This window comes from Sinocyclocheilus grahami, unplaced genomic scaffold (assembly GCF_001515645.1).
Source record: "Sinocyclocheilus grahami isolate Dianchi unplaced genomic scaffold, SAMN03320097.WGS_v1.1 scaffold215.1, whole genome shotgun sequence".
In the NCBI taxonomy this organism is placed as follows: domain Eukaryota; kingdom Metazoa; phylum Chordata; class Actinopteri; order Cypriniformes; family Cyprinidae; genus Sinocyclocheilus; species Sinocyclocheilus grahami.
Window position 1 is genome coordinate 1,367,108 of NW_015505394.1, and position 20,110 is coordinate 1,387,217.

Below are 20,110 nucleotides of genomic sequence, written 5' to 3' on the forward strand. Positions count from 1 at the left end.
CCTGATCTCTACCCTTGGAACATGCAACATACATCAACTGTCACCCTATAGAATAACAGAATAACATAGACAAACCACATTCAAAGAAACACCAGGAAACCCCATGAGCTGAAGAGAACTGAAAAACAGCATGCATACAGACATTTCCACCCAGTTTTCCTACAAGTTGTGCAGATTAAAAGATTTTTTTGGTTCTATTTTTGTCATGCCAGGCTGTCAATTCTTCACATATTTGGAGTCACTTGCAGATCTATTCTCAGTATGTGTGTGTGTCCAGCTATGTTGTGAGATTTACACCCTTTTATGCCCTTTGCTTTGTCATTTGCAATATGGGGGGCAGAACTGACAGGTGCCACACACACTCAAATATACAGTCCCCAGAGCTCAAACGGAAACCTCTGCAGGTCAGATAGCAAATGGACTAGATGTTCCTGCCTTGAGGAGAAGGGCTTAATAAAGGAGCTAAACCTTTGAATTAAAACCAAAAAGCTGAACGTTTTTTTAAAGGGGAAAGTTTATGGTCTAGGTCAATATAAAAATAGCAAAGCGCATTGACGATGTTATAAAAAGATTTTGTCTGTGTGTGTAGCTCAGGCTGATAGCAAAAACCAAATCCACCTACATTATGAAGACCTTCCCAAGGTCACTATAAGGAAATGATTTAGCGTTATCATGTAATCTCATGTCATCATCTCAGTATAAAAACTGTAATGAGAAGAAGTCAATGTAAAGTTCCCACTGTGACAGAAAAACAAATGCGTGTGTGTGAAAAAGTGGTTTGGATGAGTCTGTCAGCAGAGATCGGTGGGATTGTCCTGCATCTGTTTTCACAAACAGTCACTCAGCAAACAGTCAAGAACTAATAAACTCTTCCTCAGACTGTGTGTGTAAATACTCATTGTGTGGGGGTGTGGTGTTATGCTCTCAGTAAACAATACACGGGACCCAGTTAAATGAAGAGCCACATTCCAGAGATTCACACCAGGTGCACAGTCAACAAAGAAGAGAGAATAATCTCATGTTGAAAAAACAGATCGATATTTTTAGACAGAGAAAGAAACGCCATTACACTCCTTCTTTCTTGAGATACCTCAAGCATCTGACACACCTTTTTCCTGTCTATTGCTTCCTGTGGCTGATAAAATCCTTGTGATTAAAGTCTCGGATTGACTTCAGATAAACTTTTGTAAAGGGAAAATAACTGCTGTGCTAATACTTTAGCAACATCACTCAACATTCTTCTCTGCCAGCTTATTTTTTATATCAACAAGCATCTTTGATATATTTAAAGACTGTAAGCTGTTGAGCAAAGCTAAACCCCCTCCGAGGCTCAGCTTGGTCCTGTAAAGAGCCCAGAAGTCTGTGTGTGCCTTTGTCTTGCTGTAACAATGCAGAGATAAAAATCAGGCAAATCAAAGGACAAAAGGAACTGCAGAACAGGTCAGCCCTTTGTCTCTTTCTCTCATTGCTTCTGTTGAATGCTTACTATCTGGGTTTTTAATCTCTCTATAGCACTGATATCCTGAAAATGTCTTTGATGTAGAAGAATGCTGATGAGAGAGAGAAAACATGCTCACGTTCACATGCAGAACTGCTATAAAATGCTGTTCAGATTCTGACCAACATACATCTTCTCAAAACTGCTTTAGACTGACTATAAGCAAGACTTCTAGTTGGAGAAATGTCTCTGTGTTTATTGTACATACAGTGGAAGTCGATGGGCACCAATACTGTTTAGTTACCAACATTCTTCAAAATATCTTTTTTTCTGTTCTGCAAAAGGTTTGGAATGCCACAAGAGTAAATAATGACAAGTTTTCATTTTTGGGCCAACTATCCCTTTAACTATTACAAGATGAAAAATTACAAAGTCTCTTTCACATTAAATATTTTTTAATAAAATAAAATAAATACAAATTTTAATTTTTACAGAAAATGTACAAGTTTTCCCAGGGTGAAAGGCACTGCCTTAATCTTTCTTTTCATGAATACAATGGTGCCCTTCATAATCAATACTGAGCACACATAACTTCTGAAGTCACCCAAACTAAACAGTTTGATTCAATCTCTTACTGCTGTGTAACCTATGAAATTTATCTGACCAAAACAGATCTGAATAGATCAGCAATGTGTAAAGTATTACAGCAGTAAAGTAACTCTTTACCAGTACAGTTCTACCCTCCCCCCATGTCTCCTCCTCTGTGCTGGAGTTGATGAGTTTTGCTGTGAGCAGCCACTATTTATCACTCTGCTTTTCATGCGGGGTGCCTTGAGGGCCTCACCGCAGGGTTCTTGGTTTACAGCCATTCATTAACTCTTTCACCATCCCGTATTCCTCAACTCCGGTTCTTCTTTCTTCACTTGCATGCCATCCTTACAGCACTCAGAGCGGATTATCCACTCACATATGACTCTAGAAAGATCATACACATTCACCCAGCACTGCACCGTGCCTCCTCCTCTCTGTCGATGAAGACAGTCAATAAGGTGGTTTGTCACTTGCAGACGTATCTCTCAACAGTGCGATGGCAGGTCTTGCAGGACACGTAACAGCACCAGTGATATTTACACTGGCAGCGCTCCACCAGCACCTCCGTATAGGCATTATACCCTCGTCCACAACACATGAGTCCACAGCTCTCACTGCCGGTCGCAGTCTTGTTACACTGCCTGCAGAGACGATACAGAGCAAATTATTCATAATACTGGCGAATAACTCAAACAGCAGCAGCATAGGAGCGTGTTTGCATTGTGAGAATCAGTTTTTGTGTCTGTGTGTGTGACAATGTTTAACATTCATGTGCCTCTTTTCTTTCCTTTCTGCTCTGTCCCATCTGTCAGATCCGTGATAGTCCCTCATTCATTACAGTGACTGAGAACTGATTGCTCTTTCTCAACTCATCAGTAATCAATCATCCTGACTGATGATGCATATCTCACCTGTCTGTGGTTCCGAATGACCCCTGCTTGGCGTTCTGTGAGCAGTAATCGGGCGAGCTGACCAGATAAACAAGTTCAGTCTCTCCGACGGGCCTGACCTCCATCTCACGGGGGACTAGCTGTCGGCGGGTGCCAATCTGGCGCGGAATGACCTTGGTGGCCGACAGGTATTTGGACTTGAGGTCGGCGGAGATGCTCTTGATGTCTTGAAGGCCCTTCCAGCAGGTCTTCACAGAGCAGGAGCCAGAAACACCGTGACATTTGCACTTCATCTCTAGAGCATCCATGAGTGCCTACACAAAAACAAATGAATGAAACAAAGTTTATTTGTACAGAACTTTTCACCATAGTTTCAAAGCTGCTTCAAAGAAAATGCATGTTTCCGTCCGTGTTACAATCAGAAAGTATTCCGTTATCAGATGAGTGCGTCAATGTAATTGCTAAATTAAGCCAGTCTTTGATGGAAATTAAGCATGCAGTTGATCTTACCTGTCTTCCCACTGCATTGTTGTGAAGCTGCATGAGTCTAAATGCCTGTGGTCCTGACCGGCGGTTCCTCATGGGTGCATCGGAGAAAGCTGAGCCCATCTGCAGGCCGTAGCGAACATTATCTCCGCAGCCACCCCAGCGGAAGTCTGGGGCCGCCTGCTCTGAGGGCGCTGGTGCACAGGAACAGCTGGGGAGCTCTCCAGAAGCACATGCACGGGCGATGGCATGACTGACCACTGCAGCGGCCAGAGAGAACACAAACGATGCCTCACGGGTCCCTGCACAGAGATGCATATTACTCTTTAAAAAAAAAAGAATAATTTAGTGTTTTTTACTATAGCTAATACTTATTCTAAACATAGAGTGACTGTTAGTCAGTACAATGCTGATATAAATACAGTTCAATCATTTCAATACAGAATTATTGTTAATATTTTAATAAATATGTATTTACTGAGCATGTGGCTAACTGGCAACATGTACAAGGACAGACTATTACAAGTTGCCCATATAGGCAGTGTTGCCAACTGCTTTCAATTGAAAGTAGCTAAAACTGGTAGCTAAATGTCACTAGATGACATCACAATGGCAAATTCACTGATCTATATAAAGATGAACGTAGATCAGTGGGCAAGATGAGAACTTAGATAAGGTTTGTCCAAGTTGCTGCTATATTTGTCCCTAAACTTTTGAAAAAAAGTCTCGAAAGGGGCGGGGAAGCGGCTAAATCTAGCTACAAAGTAGTTAAATTGGCAACACTGCATATAGGTATTCACCTTTCGCCAGATCAGGGGTGAAGTGAGGGGCGCTCTCGATGGTCGAGCAGTTCCAGCGCATGTCGCTGAAGGAGCTCTGGCACGCGCTCTTGGTGAGTTTGGCCGCATGCACGATGCTGTGCATGAGCTCGAGGTTCCGCTTGCAGAGTTGATGCTGATCTGGCACGAGTCCGTCCAGCAGTTTACAGTGATGTGTCTGATTCCACCCGACCGAGCTCCCGTTTACCGTTAGACCGCTGCAAATACAAACACCCTAATTGAGCCAGTCTGCCGTAAATATCCAAAACATGATTTCATTTTTATTCAATAACGCTTAATTACAAACATGACTCGACATGTTTCCAACAAGGTAATCGACAAAAAACGGTGAAAATCATCGGTTGCTGTTCCATTGAATATAAAAGGAACTTTTCAATGAACCCGAGCTGAATGATTCATTCAGGAATCGAACGTGATCGGTTCTCGAATCAATGTGACATTCAAGACTGAGTCTTTCTAAATCACCCAGAGCTGGGATAAATTAGCTGATTTTTTAAAAATTAAATATCACTTAATTCATCCCATTTCCCTATATTGCTTAACGAATAAAATACTTACAGCCATGATATTCCTTTACATGATATCACGCTCAAAGACATGACGAAAAATAGAAGAAAATTCCCGTATGCTGTCATTTTGTCGTTTGGAAATCCTAGTGAAGTCCGGTTTGATGTTTTTCCCAGTGACCAAGATGCACACCGGACTACCTGAAGCTTACGCTGAAATGGGTCCGAGTCTCTCTCTTTGCGACATCACTACAAAAATAAATAAACCAACGAAGTTCTCTAAGGTTACGACAGGTCTTATAATAATTCCTAAATAAGTTAAACGAAACACGTGTGCATTTTTCTTCGCAGTAGTGCACTGCACTGTCTTTTCAAAGAGAGACTGGGAGCTGGACATGGACTCCTGCAATTCAGTTTGACCTTTAGCTGACCTGTTGAGATCCAAACATTTCAGTAGCCTACAATACATTTACATAATATGGCTCAATCACACTTACAGCATAAAATTCACATTAGGACAAACAGGGCTGTCCCTAGCTGACGCGGGGCCTGGTACGAGGTAGGGAGCAGGGCCCCCCTCAGTCCGTGATCGCATTCGGGGGAGGGGGAAGGTTCCCCTTGGTCCGTTCACGATCGCATTCTCAGCCCGTTTGCCGTGGGGCCCGGTGCGACCGCACCAGTTGCACCCCCCCAAGGACGGCCTTGACGACAAATGTGTTCTTGGACCAAAAATGTTAATTTGAGAAAGCCACATTGAAGATTATTTTTAATCATTCAAATAAACCAACACTGGGTGTGGAACTGTTATCAAGAGCAACTTCAAAAAGTGATGAGGAACCAACAACCATATGGTTTGAGGAAGGTATTCCCTTCCAATATGCCATTTAAGTAGTTGTACAGAAGCCTAAAACGTATTATTTAAAGGGTTAGTTCACCCAAAAATGAAAATTAGCTTGTGTTTTACTCACCCTCGAAGCAGGTGTGTATGACTTTCTTCTTTCAGACGAATCCAGTCGGAGTTATATAAAAAATTGTCCTGGCTATTCCAAGCTCTATCATTGCAGTCAGCGGGTGTTGCAGTTGAACAGTCCATAAGTCGTCAAATAAAGCTTGTGTATTCATAATAAAACGTGCCGCAGACGGCTCCGGGGGATGAATAAAGGCCCCCTGTAGCGAATCCATGTGTTTTTGTAAGAAAAATATCCATATTTCAAACGTAATAAACACTTTTCTCTCACTTCCGCTGACTGTCATCCACTGAAGCAGTTCTGGCGGATGACGCAGCACGTATAGTCTCGCGAGTTTGTTAACAGGAGCAAAGGAAGCTAAGTTTCCTTACTTTAGCAAAGGAAAACCAGTCTCCTCTTGGTTTATATCGAAAGCCTCCGACATTTTTCTTTGCAAATCCTCGGTTTGTACTTCTAATTCGAGACTGGCGTTTTGTTTTGTTCTCTCTCCGCATTCGTCACTAATCACGCAACGCCAGGTGTCTTACGTCATCCGCCGGAACTGCTTCAGTGGATGACAGTCAGCGGAAGTGAGAGAAAAGTATTTATTACGTTTGAAATATGGATATTTTTCTTACAAAAACACATGGATTCGCTACAGGGGGCCTTAATTCATCCCCCGGAGCCGTCTGCGGCACGTTTTATTATGAATACACAAGCTTTATTTGACGACTTGTGGACTGTTCAACTGCAACACCCGCTGACTGCAATGATAGAGCTTGGAATAGCCAGGACAATTTTTTTATATAACTCCGACTGGATTCGTCTGAAAGAAGAAAGTCATATACACCTAGGATGCTTCGAGGGCAAGTAAAACACGGTCTAATTTTCATTTTTGGGTGAACTAACCCTTTAAGTAATCTCAATCTGCTGTCCTACAGCTCTATAGAGGTTTAGAATATTAGTATGATACATAAGAGAAGAGAGCCTAGTTATCAATAGCAAATCATATTCCAATTCTTGTTGAGAGTGGCTCTTTACTATGCACCAGTCCAGTCATCAAAAAACTGGACTTCAGCAAATCTTTTGTTCTGAACAATAACAGAAACATGAAAGAGCTATGGATGGTGAGGCGTGAGATGCAGGATGGAATCTCACCTAGAAACCATTGTGTATAGAGTTCATCGGTTTGAAGCAGTCAGGGGCTTGTGCGTTCTTGTTTTGTGCCCTTTGACTTAATTGTCCTGAGATTTTAGACAAAAGATTAGCACCAAGAGATCCTGTCTTTTGCATTTTTGTGTGGACAATGTAAGACGGAGGAATGTGGAAACAGGTGACGAAACCTTCATGTTTGTGAAAGAATGAAATTGTAAGGTGTTATTAGCCATTACGCCACCCTCCAGACCACTTAACACTGAATACACACAGGCAGAAAGGACGTTTCTGTTCTAGACAGTGTGGAACAGCAAAGAAGCTGATGTATGTTTAGTGAAACTGATTTGGTTTCTCCACTGAGAGCTTGAATCAACATGTACACAATTAGAGTCACATTTTTTTTTTATCTGATTAAATTAGGCCACAGACATCGCTATATATGTCCGCAAGCATATACTGATGATCATATTTGAATTATGTGACTGAACTTAAAGGTTTTGGAAAAAGTTTGGAAAAAAACCACTAGGTGGCACTGCACACCAACTGGCCCAAAACTGCAGTTCTCGCTGATTCCCTCTCTCAGGGAACATTGAAAATTCAAGCACACTTTAAAACAATCTTTCAAAAACAATTTAATAGGACAAAGAACTTTACAAAAGAGCAAAAATATCTTATGTACATATATACATTCCCTGTATAGTTTACAAATATACATTATCATCAGTTAAACAGGACTACATACAGCATACAAATCACTTACCTACAAAGACACTCATCTAAAACACACACACACACACACACACACGAAACTAAAACAAGCTGTCGGTCGGATGTAATGTTTAAGGGAAGAAAAAGAGAGATATAAACAACAAATCTATCAGAACACAATCACATTCAGACTTTCCTGCTTTTTTACATTTCCACGTGGAAACCTGAGGGCAGATTACCCACTTTTTCAGAAGGTTCCAGATAATTCCCATGCTTTTTATTCCAAGACCTTTGAACACACAATAAAACAGTTTGTTCTCACTGTGAGGATCTGATTCCTATGAACTAAACCATACTCGCATAATTCAGTCTTTCTCTACAACCCATTCATATCCACAATCCTGAGCTGTCAGTCAGGCGCTGGAGAAATCTCAAGGGCTGATTCATGACACTGATTTTTATAAGTGTGTTGGAGTGAAAGACAGGCTCAAATGTTTGGAATGGAATACTAGCTTATTGCTTACTGTATACTGTGCAGTATATACTGAATACTGTCTACCGTTTTTAAAACCGGTATATGCAACAGAACAGATTCTGAAACGCTGTGTTTCAGTAGTACCCTAGTTCAAGTTGCATGATCAATTCAGTGAGTTATTATCTTGTATGTTTTATAGTATATTAAAAAAATAGTGTTTTTTTTGTAAAACTGTCTATATCAGATCAAATAATGATATCTGTGGGATTTCGCATTGTGGGATACAGTGTTCAGCATATACACTACTGTTTAAAAGTTTGAGGTTGAGAGAAGTCAATCAAAGATACAGTACAAAACAGTAATATTTTTCAAATATCATTACAATTTAAAATAAGTATTTCCAAGTTTATTATATTTTGAAAATGTGATTTATTCAAAGTTGAATTTGGACTCTTCTTCAGTGTCACATGATCCTTCAGAAATCATTCTAATAGGCTGACAATCAGTTGGTGCTCAAAAACATTTCTTATCAATGTATTATCAAAACAGCGGCTTAATAGTTTTGTGGAAACTGTGAAACATTTTTTAAGGATTATTTGATGAATAATAAGAAGTTCAAAAGAACAGCATTCATTTGAAATATAAATCTTTTGTAACATTATAAATGCCTTTACTGTCACTTTTGATCAGTTTAGTGCTCAATAAAACTTAAAGGGATAGTTCACCCAAAAATGTAAATTCTGTCATTAATTACTCACCCTCATGTTGTTCCAAACCTACAAGACCTTCTTTCAACTTCGGAACACAAACTAAGATATTTTTGATGAAATCTGAGAGCTTTCTGACCCTGCATAGGCAGCAACATAACTACCACGTTCAAGGCCCAGAAAGAGAGTACCACAATGCATGCGTGTGCTTTCCTCTGTTTGCAAACAAGGCGTAGCACATCTGGGTTCTACATCAGAATGCTTCTGCGTCAGCAGCATAATCACACGCAGTCGACTGACACGGAAGAGAAGAAATTGTTGAATAAAGTGGTTATTTTAGTTTTCTTTGTGCACAAAAAGTATTCTCGTAGCTTCATAAAATTACGGTTGAACCACTGATGTCACATGGACTATTTAAACAATGTCCTTACTATGTTTCTGGGCCTTGAACGTGGTAGTTATGTTGCCATCTATGCAGGGTTAGAAAGCTCTCGGATTTCATCAAAAATATCTTAGTTTGTGTTCCAAAGATGGTCTTACGAGTTTGGAACGACATGAGGATGTGTAATTAATGACAGAATATTCGTTTTTGGGTGAACTATCCCTTAAATAAAAAAAATCCTAAAAAATCAAACTTTTAAACAGTAGTGTGCGTGTATGTATATATATATATATATATATATATATATATATATATTAGTAATAAACTAGTATACGGCATGCATACTATGTACTGTAACAAAAGTAAGCAAAGTACAACAGTATTCTATTCCAAACACACCCTTTCTCTTCTAATCAAACTTGTCAGTGCTACATTTGCTATGGAGGAGCACTACTGTCCCCTACAGGAGGCATATGCTATTGTATTGCATATTCAGGATGATGTTGAAGAGGACACTAGAAACCATTATGGAGTATCATCAATTTCAGTGCCTGAACTACTGCCATCATTTGCATACACTCAGTTTTTCCCACAGGTAATGACAGGTAAAGAGCAAAGGACCATAAAACTGTACATGTTTGGAATTTCATGACTTCATAATAAAAATGGGCATATCTTGACTGCATTTGAAAAAGATCAGAGATAACTGAACATAGATATTCTGTTTTATACATTGCCATTATCAGTGTTTAATAAAATAGTACACAGGTTGACTATTTATATGGTGTTGAATCTATTGAAGAGTGTGTCTGTTATGGATTGAGCAGGTAGCTATCGGTGCATTGAATGAATAGAGTATCTCACTCCTTTTGCAATTCCAGTCACTGCAATCAATGCAGGTGCACTTCCTCTCTGTGCTGTGTGTGCTGTATACCACATACACACAGCAGCTCTTCCAGTCGCACAAACCAGAACAGTGGAAGCTGCTAGAATGGCTGAGACACAGTGCATCTTGGTTATTCACTAGGAAGTTAGTCTGTTGATTTCATTTGTTTGATAACTTGTGGTGAATGTTGTGTTGCTAACGTCTGAGGAATGATGGAGGCTGTTTCAGTGCTCAGAGAGAATTGGATCTTTTTGTCAGTGTCGGTGATGCTACATTGTCACATTTTCCTGACGCTTGGCAGATATGTAGATGAGCCTGTTTGTTCATAAATTGTTGACTCTGTGTCCTTGGGGCGGGGCTTATGAGGCATACTGGCTCAGTTGAGTTCAGTGGGCGTGGTCTGTGAGCACATCAGCATGATCTGTGTGTCTGATCGGGTCAACCTATTCGCCGATAGACTCAGGTGTGTCCAGCAGCCGGGGCGTCCCCTAGACGGATGCTACCGAGGAAGGTGGTGTGGTTGCTCATGGAGATGGATGTGTCCTCGTACACCATGCGGATGGAGATCCTCTGGCGGGCTCGCAACAAACACACACCCGCGGTGTAGCAGGTGTTGAATTTGCGCTGGCCGGTCTCGATGCTTCGCGTGCAGCGCAAGAATGGAGTCTTGTCAACCATCACCTCATAACTCGCTATGTCCGTGAAGTTCAGGTAATACACCTGTTGAACACACAGAAAGCAAATTGGGATAGTGGTTATTGATTTCTAATCATGTTAAAGTATGTTTTATTGTATTTGTATGAAATGTATACTGCATTTATTTGTGTATAAGCAGTAGAGTTAGTCCAGGGACTGTACTCACTTCTACCTGACTATATATAAAGTATGTTCCGTCAAGTAGGACTTCCAGCTCTCCAGAGCGTGAGTGCATTTTAAACACCCTCTGATGGATGGAGATCATTCTCCAATTTTTCAACACACCTTCTGACAAATCTCACAAACAGACACCAGTAAATACTCAATCATCTGTTGTGATAGCAGCGATACATAGTTAAGCCACACACACACACTAGGGCTCAACTCTAAGGAGGTTTTTCTCCGATTTCTACTTGCCTTGTCAACATTTTCACTGACCCTAACACCAATAAATTATACATTTCCACTGATCATTTCATTATTAAAAAACAAAAAAAATACACACACACACACACACTCAACAATTGGAAATATTACTACAATTTAAAATAATGTTTATTCACATTTATTCATGTGATGCAAAATAGCAGCATTTATTTGAAATAAAAATATTTTGTAACATTATAAATGTCTTTACTTTAAAATGTATTTATACTTTAATGTGTCCTTGTTAAATCAAAGTCTTAATTTCTTACTGACTCCATATTTTTGAATGGTAGTGTATTGTAAAGAACATTTACAATAGCCTGCGGGCCATCCTTATATCTGAGCCCTTCTTACAACCTTTAACAAATTAAAGTCATTCCAACACACAATATCAATAAGCATTATGAAGCACATATGCAGTTGTGTGTATGTGGGGGATCATTATTTAACTCTTACCTTCTTTCACCTGGATAGTAGTTTCCTGACCTTGAAGATGCACCACAGCTGGCTACAGAAACACCATGTTTAAATTCACAAATTCTAAAAACTAATTTTCTACATACTCTTGATGCACAGACTCACTAGCATGTTAAAACTGTGTCTGATCTACACATCAAACATCCTCTTTTTTACTGAGAGAATATAACATGGAGAGATGAGCAGTGTGGAAGTGGAGATCAGGAGATGCTGCATACCTGTGTCTCTCTGTGTTTGACTTTATCTGTGCCACCTGTTGACACACAGAGGGAAAGAAATTTGTTGCTTTCGGTCTATTATTAGTTGCTTATGATCTATTCACACCAGCAGTGAATGTTTGCCTCACATCTTTGCAGCAACAAGCCTTTCAATTTAAACAATTAATTCCTATGGATTGCAAAAACCTGCACAGCAATGAAGCAACATTTCAGTTGATTTTGCAATTGTGTTGTGTTGCTCTGTTGCATCGCTCTTGATGTAAGCAGGCTTTTAATATTGGCATAATATGGAATCAGGTTTTTTCTTCCCTATTAAGACGGGACCTGATTTTGTCCACTGGGAATTGATTGGATCATTGTCGTTTGCTATTGCTGCGATCTTGTGTGAGTGACAGTTTGCTGAAGGGAAGAGTTTATTGTCAGAGAAGAGATGTTGTTGCAAAGGGGAAGTTTTGATTCAATTTTGATTAAAGAAAGATTAAAGAAATTTTAAAATGGCATTCCATAAACAAGAATTGTCCATTTTGATTTCATGGTGACTTTAAACTTGCAGCTTGCTGTGACTGTCTTAACCTGAAGGTCCCTGTGGTCCAGGTGGACCTTGTGGTCCCGGAGGCCCTGCGGGTCCAGGAGGTCCGGGTGGGCCAGAGGGACCCATCGCATTACTGCCTGGGATACCCGGGATCCCTGGTATTCCAGGTGGACCTTGTGGACCAGGTGGTCCTGGAGGTCCAGGAGCGCCAGGGGGTCCTTTCTTGCCTAAAGAAATAAAAAACAAACAGACAGCAAGGAATGCAATGTCAGTCTATAAACTAAAACATTAAAGCACTAGAAACAACTGGTGAGAAACAAAACAAACCCCCTCAAAACTGCCACATTTTTTAAAGTGAAAATGATGAAATTACCTTTTTTCCTCTCTCCTCTCTTTTTTCCATTAGTTTCTGGAAGAGGTATAAGCAGCAGGAAAAGATAATCAGTTAGAAATGTATCATTTTACATTCACAATCACAAATGCAAAAAAGTTCCTCCTGGGCTGCTGCTTGTTTCTTCCAGCAAAGAGATTGATTTAATCAGACTGTTTATTTGTTTCAAAGTAGCTAAACCAATAATGACACTAACATGACCACAGAAAAACAAACCCCAAATGTAATTTGAAGGACAATTGCTTCTGCTGGTGTCTACAATTAACACACACACACACTTCTCACTGTACAACAAACTATAATACTGAAGCAACAAATGTCGACACGTGTAAAACGATATCTTGTAAGTGTGTCTTTGTTTGTGTGTGTGTGTGAGAGAACGTGTAACAAATCCAACACATCCGTAATAAACAAGTCTGACAAAATCCAGTTTTATAGTATAAAATCTAGTCTAACACACACACACACACACACACACACACACACACTCAGGAGACAGATCTGTGTTCCAAAGGTCTGAGGTCACTCTTGTGTTTGCGTTGGCTAGTATTCGGGGGTCTTTTTTTGCAATAAAACTACTTCAACTCATTTGTAAATGACTGCTGCTTTCATTCTGTTGTCTGGTGGGCTTCGCACGCGATATTTCTTTTTCTCAAAACACAGAATATCAAAAGTGAAGAGAAACAACTTGCTGCCTTTAATCTTTTCTTTTAATCTTCCTTTTTTTTCTCATTATATGAAAAACAACAGAAAGGGGGGGAGGGGGGCAACATGCACATACATCAAATCAAGCAAGCACAACAAAAACCAAACCTGACACACATAATAAGCATGCAAAGAACTTGACCTGCTTTCAGTACCTCCCTGCAGATGTCCCTGTCTTTTTTTTATTATAAAACAATCAGGGATGAACTCACCATGTAGCTGTTTATTTCAGCCCGAACCCTGCATCTTATTCCCATACCACCCGCAATCCAGTTTAAACAGCCGCAATTGCAGGGTGCAATTAGCAGTGATTTTACTGGCCATAGAAAGCAGATAGATAAAATGGTTAAAGAATTAATTTGGTTAAAGCATACAATTTATTTTAAAACGGATGTTTGTATACATTTTATAGTGATTATTGAAGTGGAAACTGTAGCCAGACTGACTTTGTGTACTTGCACTAACAACACAGTACTGACACAATGGCCCATAAAAATGCATTAATTAGAACTGTCAGGGGCTTCACACATCAAATGTTTAATATTTCAATCATTTTATTTTATTACTTGTGTATTTAAGTTGCGGGTTTTCAAAATAAAGATGAAAATAAAATAAACATGCAAACACAACATTTTCAGTGAATTCTGTTCTCAGTATGCACAAATCACCCAACTCACTTCACAAAGCCTTGGTTTGTTTCCTAAAACCTTTATGTAGTCTTTATTTCTATTCCAAAAAAATCTCATAATCAGAAAATTATTAAAACGCGTTATGTTTGTTTTACAACCCCCTTACACATTTACTTATTTAAACTTTTTGCAAACTGTTCCAGCAGCTTTTGCAAATCCACTCACCTGATTTACAAAATGTTTGCAAAACATAAGGAAAATATTAGTTTTATTAATCTCAGGTTTTGTGAAATTGTCAAACCATTTATCAACAGAGTTAATGACCTCCCTCTGGTGGTGACCGTGAGCCTCAGAGAACTTACTTCAAGAGAAGCATCAGGAAAAGGTACTATTTATATTGTATTTGAAACTTTTGACTCCAGTTTTACACATGAATGTATATGCAACAGAGATATTTTACAAAAGCAACTAAAATAATTATATGACAAGCATAAGTGTTTTTAAATGTTGAAATATAAATAAAACAAATATATAAATTGGTCTGCATGTGCGCACACACACGTTTGTGTACATGCATGTGCGTCAAAAGAATTTTGAGGGAGGGTTACACGACATTGGATATGTCTGTGTTTGTTTTAAATGGGAGAAAAAAGAAAGAGTGGTAAAAGTCTTTAATGAATGGAACAAATTAGCATCAAAGTCAGACAATATTGGAACCATATTTCACACCAAACATGCAGCTGCACACACAAACACACCGAACACCAGCTGTACATTCACAAAGTTCATGTTTAGGAGGCCACAAAGTGAGCGAGTTTGTGTATGTCCATGTGCAAGTGCTTTGACCCATGAATCTGATAACTGGGAAGATGACAGTATGACTTTTGATCACAAGACGACATTAAAAATGGCTTCCTTATTAAATCATGCAATTAAATTGACACTAGATGGAATAACTTGTAATAATACTCACCTAACACAGGCTGATGCTGGGATTTTATACTCAGATTTAATCAATTAAAATCTGTTGTCAACATTTCATGGAAATTTAGTTCAACAGAAGTACAACTAAGCTATAAAAATCAACTACAATTTGACTTGTGTGTGTGGACCCTGTTAAAATGAGCTCACAGTGATGAGTGAGGTCTATAGTTTCAAACACACACATTGAGCTGTATGCAATATCCTATATGTCTACATAACAGTATGTTAGGGATTTATTAACATCCATACACTGCTGTCAAATATACAGAGATTTACACCTCAGCATATTACAGACATTGTTTCCATCCAAGTGCATCTGCAGCACACCTGAGCGTGCCACTCTACTAGTGTGTGTAAGAGAATTTCATGTACAATTTAGTGCACAAGACTCGCACACACAGACACAACAATAATCTGAGAAACACTGGGTCTCATTCACTACTTAATAAATCATTTTACTAATGTAAATGTACTTACATGACTTAAAAAGATGAGCTTACAGTAAGGGTAAAGTTTGTTATTCTCAATAACAGTTGAACCACAATAATTTCCTTTTGTGTTTAAATTGATAATTTGCCAAGATGGGCATTTAAAAAAAAGAAGTGCATTTGACTGTTCACACGCGGTTACATTATCACAATATAATATTGCACAACTGTCTAGTGCTGAAATGGGACTGGGGTAAAACATTACAAACTGCTCTCAGGACTTCTCTTTTTTATTTTCTGTAGCCCTCATATTCTCATTAATCTCAGAAAAAGGTGAGATTTCAGTGAAAACACTCAGTAGTTTTGACGTCCTTCACCAAAATCCTTATCTTTTAAGTTGACTAATAATAATAATAATAATAATAATAGTAGTAATAGTAGTAATAACACTAATAATTTACTAGTACTACTTATACAATAAAATATAATTTTTCTTACTATATATTAGGGCTGTGCAAAAAATCGAATCAAACACTGACAAGCTACACAAAATCGTGTATTTTCAGACAATTCATTGCCGATTTTGAACGCGATTTTGCGTAGCTTGTCAGTGAACTACTACTCTGTGTAGTAAATGCCGCTCCATCTGAACGCAAGTGCTGGAGATTTACTACTAATCAAAGGAGCGGCTTTACTGACGACATGATCATGAAAAATCTCATTCGACTTTTTGCACGGCCTATATATTCAGGTTGAAAGTTGATGAAGTAGAATACGACTAAATTGGACCAAAGAAAGCAATGTCTTAATATTTAAAGTACAACCTTTTATGTCATTCCTCCAATGTGCAATTATAAAGCCTTAAAGGGTTACTCCACCCCAAAATGAAAATTTTGCCATTAATCACTTACCCCCATGTCATTCCAAACCCATAAAAGCTTTGTTCGTCTTCGGAACACAGTTTAAGATATTTTGGATGAAATCTGGTAGGCTTGTGACTGTCCGATTGACTGCCAAGTAAATTACACTTGTCAAGGCCCAGAAAAGTATGAAAAATATTGTCAAAATAGTCCGTGTGGTGTGGCTGACACAGACAAGTAGAACAGTTTACGCAGTTTGCGTTTAGTGGATACTCTCCAAAATGGCGCTACGGTGACACAGAGGAGACGAATTGTTGAATAAAGTCGTTATTTTTGTTTTCTTCGCGTACAAAAAGTATTCTCGTCGCTTTATGAAATTCAGATTGAACCACTGATGGCAGATGGACTATTTTCACAATGCCTTTCATACTTTTCTGGGCCTTGACAGTGTTATTTACTTGGCAGTCAATGGGATAGTCGCAAGCCTCCCGGTTTTCATCCAAAATATTTTGGGGAGTAACCCTTTAAGGATATCATATAATTCCTTACTGATCCACAGACACATTTAAATAAGTACTGTACATCTCATATGTTAACTTTAAACCGCACTATATCATCTACTGTATATGTATCATCATCAGTAACCTTGCTCTCCAGACATCTGCTTCAGCATCGTTTGAGATGGCATGTGTGCAAATTATCTGTGTTGTATCTGTATTTATTTTGGCACATGATGCACACAGGTGCAAAAGCTGAAACAGTAGAACTCCCGATCAGAGCCAGTGACTGCACAGCCATAATCAAAGCCAAAACCACCTGCCAATCAAACTGCTGCCAACTGGAGCCAATCACGGCTATGGAAAGAGGAGTAGGTAACCAAAGCTTGAGTCCGCCAATGAAAAAGAGTGAGAGAGGTGCAATATCAGTTTGTTAGAAGCTACAAGAATGGAAAAAGGAGAGGGATTTCATGTATAAACTACTGGTGCGCACAGCATACCCCAATAATGAGTAAGATGGAAGGAATGAATAAGGGGGAGAGAGCGAGTGAGAGGTAGCATGATCAAATGAAGAAAATGCATCTCGTTCTGAACTCTAAACCACATGAAAGAGAAATCGCTGGCAATCTCACAGACTTTATACTCACGTATACACACATACACACACACACGGTCTTAATATAAGCTCTAAATTTCATGAATACCAACACACACAAAAGATAATTTTTATTTACCTGAACGTTTGGTACGATGAATGACTCTCTCCAGCTCTCTTGTGTGTTCATCCCTCCATCTGCTCTGTGAAGATGAAGGAATAAGGTTTTTTTTAATGTACAGTGCAGAAGAATAAAATTAATTCATGATGCTGTTTCAAAGCATTTTACATTTCAACTCCAGCTTGAGTTTGAGCCAAGACATGATCAATGAAACTAATCCACTTCTTCATAAAATAAATGTCACCATGTAAACTAAAACTACACACACACACACCTCTGCTGAAAGACAACACTCTGAACATAATGAGCATAATGTGTGTGTGTTGAGAAACCCTGTGGATTTACAGCAGTAAGGCATTCCAATGGGATGATCCAGCACACAAACACACACAAAACCCCATAAACTTAATAAATTATTTAGAAAGGAAATAGCTTTCTTATCATTATCTCGCATATGAACAGAGTAATAGCGCTGCAAGCCTTAAACACATGCACAGAGGAAGCACAGATATTCTTACTAAATTGATGAGGTTGAAAGAGTACAAACTTTCTCTTCCTTTGCTTCTTCATGTTTTCCTTCATTTTTCCCTTCCATTTCTTCTAGGGATGCACCGATACCGGTATCGGTATCGGGCCTGATACTGGTCTCCTGTACTCGTACTCGTTAAAATGCCCCGATACCAAAAGCCGATACCACACAGCATGTGATAAGCGCCATATTCAAACAAAGAAACACCGACAACAGAACAACAGACAGCAAAAAGGAGTTAAGGATGTCTACTACGAAGTATATTTATGCAATGAATATAATGTTAAACATTCAGCATTAACGCCTGTATAGCTGGTGTGCTGATAAACAAATCTCGCTGAGTGGATTGAGCGCGTGGCGGCGCAGATGCGCGAGCTTGTCCAGTGAATATATCTTTCTCACAGACATCATGGAAAGTTTGTAGTTCGGTCGGATATGTCAAAAACAAGTAAGTAAAACAATGCCACGACTTTCTGGCGAAAGTGAATCTAGCAGCCTGTGTGAAATGCGCTAGGCTGTACTACTGTCCTCTCATTTTGCATCAGTACAAATACGTGCACGCGTTGAGTGTGTTTTGCTTGCTTGAGTGTTTCTGCATTATATGAATGGTTTTGGAATATATAAATGAAGTTAACCAGCTAACATTATACATACCCTTTTGGTTTCTGTACCCAATATTTAAAAAATTTACAAATGCAATAAAAATATCGGTATCGGCACTCGGTATCAGCAAGTACAAAAAATAAAAGTATCGGTATCGGGCGAGTACTGGAAAAAGTGGTATCGGTGCATCCCTAATTTCTTCCTTTCTTTCCTTCTCCTTTCTTTGCTTATTTTTCTTTATTTCAGTTCTTTATTCTTTGTATGCATATAAAACACTCCTATTGTAACTGTGACTCTTTGAGATTGCAATAAGAGCTTGTTCAGGCAGACGGTGGACACACACACTCACACAGCTCATCATACAACTTAAATTCAGGGATAACTATCAGGTCAGGATACTTCAGGACAGTCTGGAGTTCCCATTTATGTTTATACACAGTGAATGAAAAGGTTGAGAGAAGAGTAACTCTGGGTCAGTTGCAAGTAGCACATTATCTGTGTCTGTGTCAGAGAACATGACCCTGCTGTTCTTCACAGTAGAATCACATTACAAGACCTAGACTGCCATTGTCATCTTCATAGCTTGATTGCAGAATTGTTGAAGAGAAAGGAGTCTGAATTCACACACACACACACACACACACACACAGAGAGCAGGGTTAGCGGGGTCATGTAGCGGTGTCTGGGTAAAACTCTTGTTAGTTATGTGATTAGAGAAGCCACTAAATCACAAAGTTCAGCCCCAGAGTGCATTGGGTGTCATGTGTATTACATTCATCCATGTGAAACAGTGACACGTAAGTGTGAATGCATGTTAAAACCAGTAAGAAGACACTTTTAGATCTGTAAACAGCTTGCTGTGTCACACTTTGTTTTTTAATCCACTTCGAGTTTGAAATCAGACACTGTAGGCCTGTCTTCCTGCCAGAGGATGTTCCAGCCTTTGGACATGATGTTCTGGCTCAGAGTCTGTGTGCGTGTGAGAGAGAGCGCATTGAAATCATTTCTCCAAGCTTACAATGATCTGCTTATTTACAATTATGATAAGTAACAAAAGAAAGAGAGTATGCAGGTTTAATTACATGTACTTTAGGGACCAAACGGACCCTAGAAGTTAGCCAAATCTCACAAAACCTGCCTTTGGGGACATCCGAGTTGCCATCAAAAGTAAAAGGGATTTATAAATAAAGCAAATAATGAGTTTCTAATATTAAACATGCAAATGTTTTCTTTTAGATGTACGGTTTGGGTTAGACTGCAGTAATTATAATTAGCTTTAAATATAAACAATAGAGGTCAATACGGTATGTCCTCATTTAGCAAGACGTGTGTGTGAGAAACAGCTCTGTGCAGTCTAGACCTTGTAACTCGACTCTAGTGCGAGACGTCTTATCTGTCTCTCTTTTACA

The 20,110-nt window shown here is 39.1% G+C and overlaps 2 protein-coding genes across 4 annotated transcripts in view; both read right to left on the reverse strand.

The window, feature by feature from the left end:
* Positions 1-1,878: 1,878 nt before the first annotated feature.
* Positions 1,879-4,973, reverse strand: LOC107596154 (protein Wnt-11-like). Its single transcript, XM_016286824.1, has 5 exons — positions 4,803-4,973; positions 4,206-4,441; positions 3,430-3,707; positions 2,941-3,233; positions 1,879-2,670 (listed from the first exon to the last, which is right to left on the reverse strand). The coding sequence occupies exons 1-5, from the start codon at positions 4,877-4,879 to the stop codon at positions 2,496-2,498; spliced, it is 1,059 nt and encodes a 352-aa protein (XP_016142310.1). The 5' UTR covers positions 4,880-4,973; the 3' UTR covers positions 1,879-2,495.
* A 4,439-nt stretch (positions 4,974-9,412) lies between these two features.
* Positions 9,413-20,110, reverse strand: part of LOC107596153 (ectodysplasin-A) — a 36,435-nt gene continuing 25,737 nt past the window's right edge. Inside the window, exons 2-8 of one of the 3 annotated variants that reach the window (XM_016286823.1) lie at positions 17,588-17,651; positions 12,733-12,768; positions 12,401-12,586; positions 11,828-11,862; positions 11,589-11,640; positions 10,873-10,994; positions 9,413-10,730 (exon numbers count right to left, since the gene is read on the reverse strand). In XM_016286823.1, the coding sequence (XP_016142309.1) occupies positions 10,470-10,730; positions 10,873-10,994; positions 11,589-11,640; positions 11,828-11,862; positions 12,401-12,586; positions 12,733-12,768; positions 17,588-17,651 (756 nt within the window). In that variant the 3' untranslated portion in view covers positions 9,413-10,469. Of the gene's footprint in view, positions 10,731-10,872; positions 11,004-11,588; positions 11,641-11,827; positions 11,863-12,400; positions 12,587-12,732; positions 12,769-17,587; positions 17,652-20,110 lie in introns of all 3 variants that reach the window. The other 2 variants (XM_016286822.1, XM_016286821.1) reach the window with 2 other exon arrangements.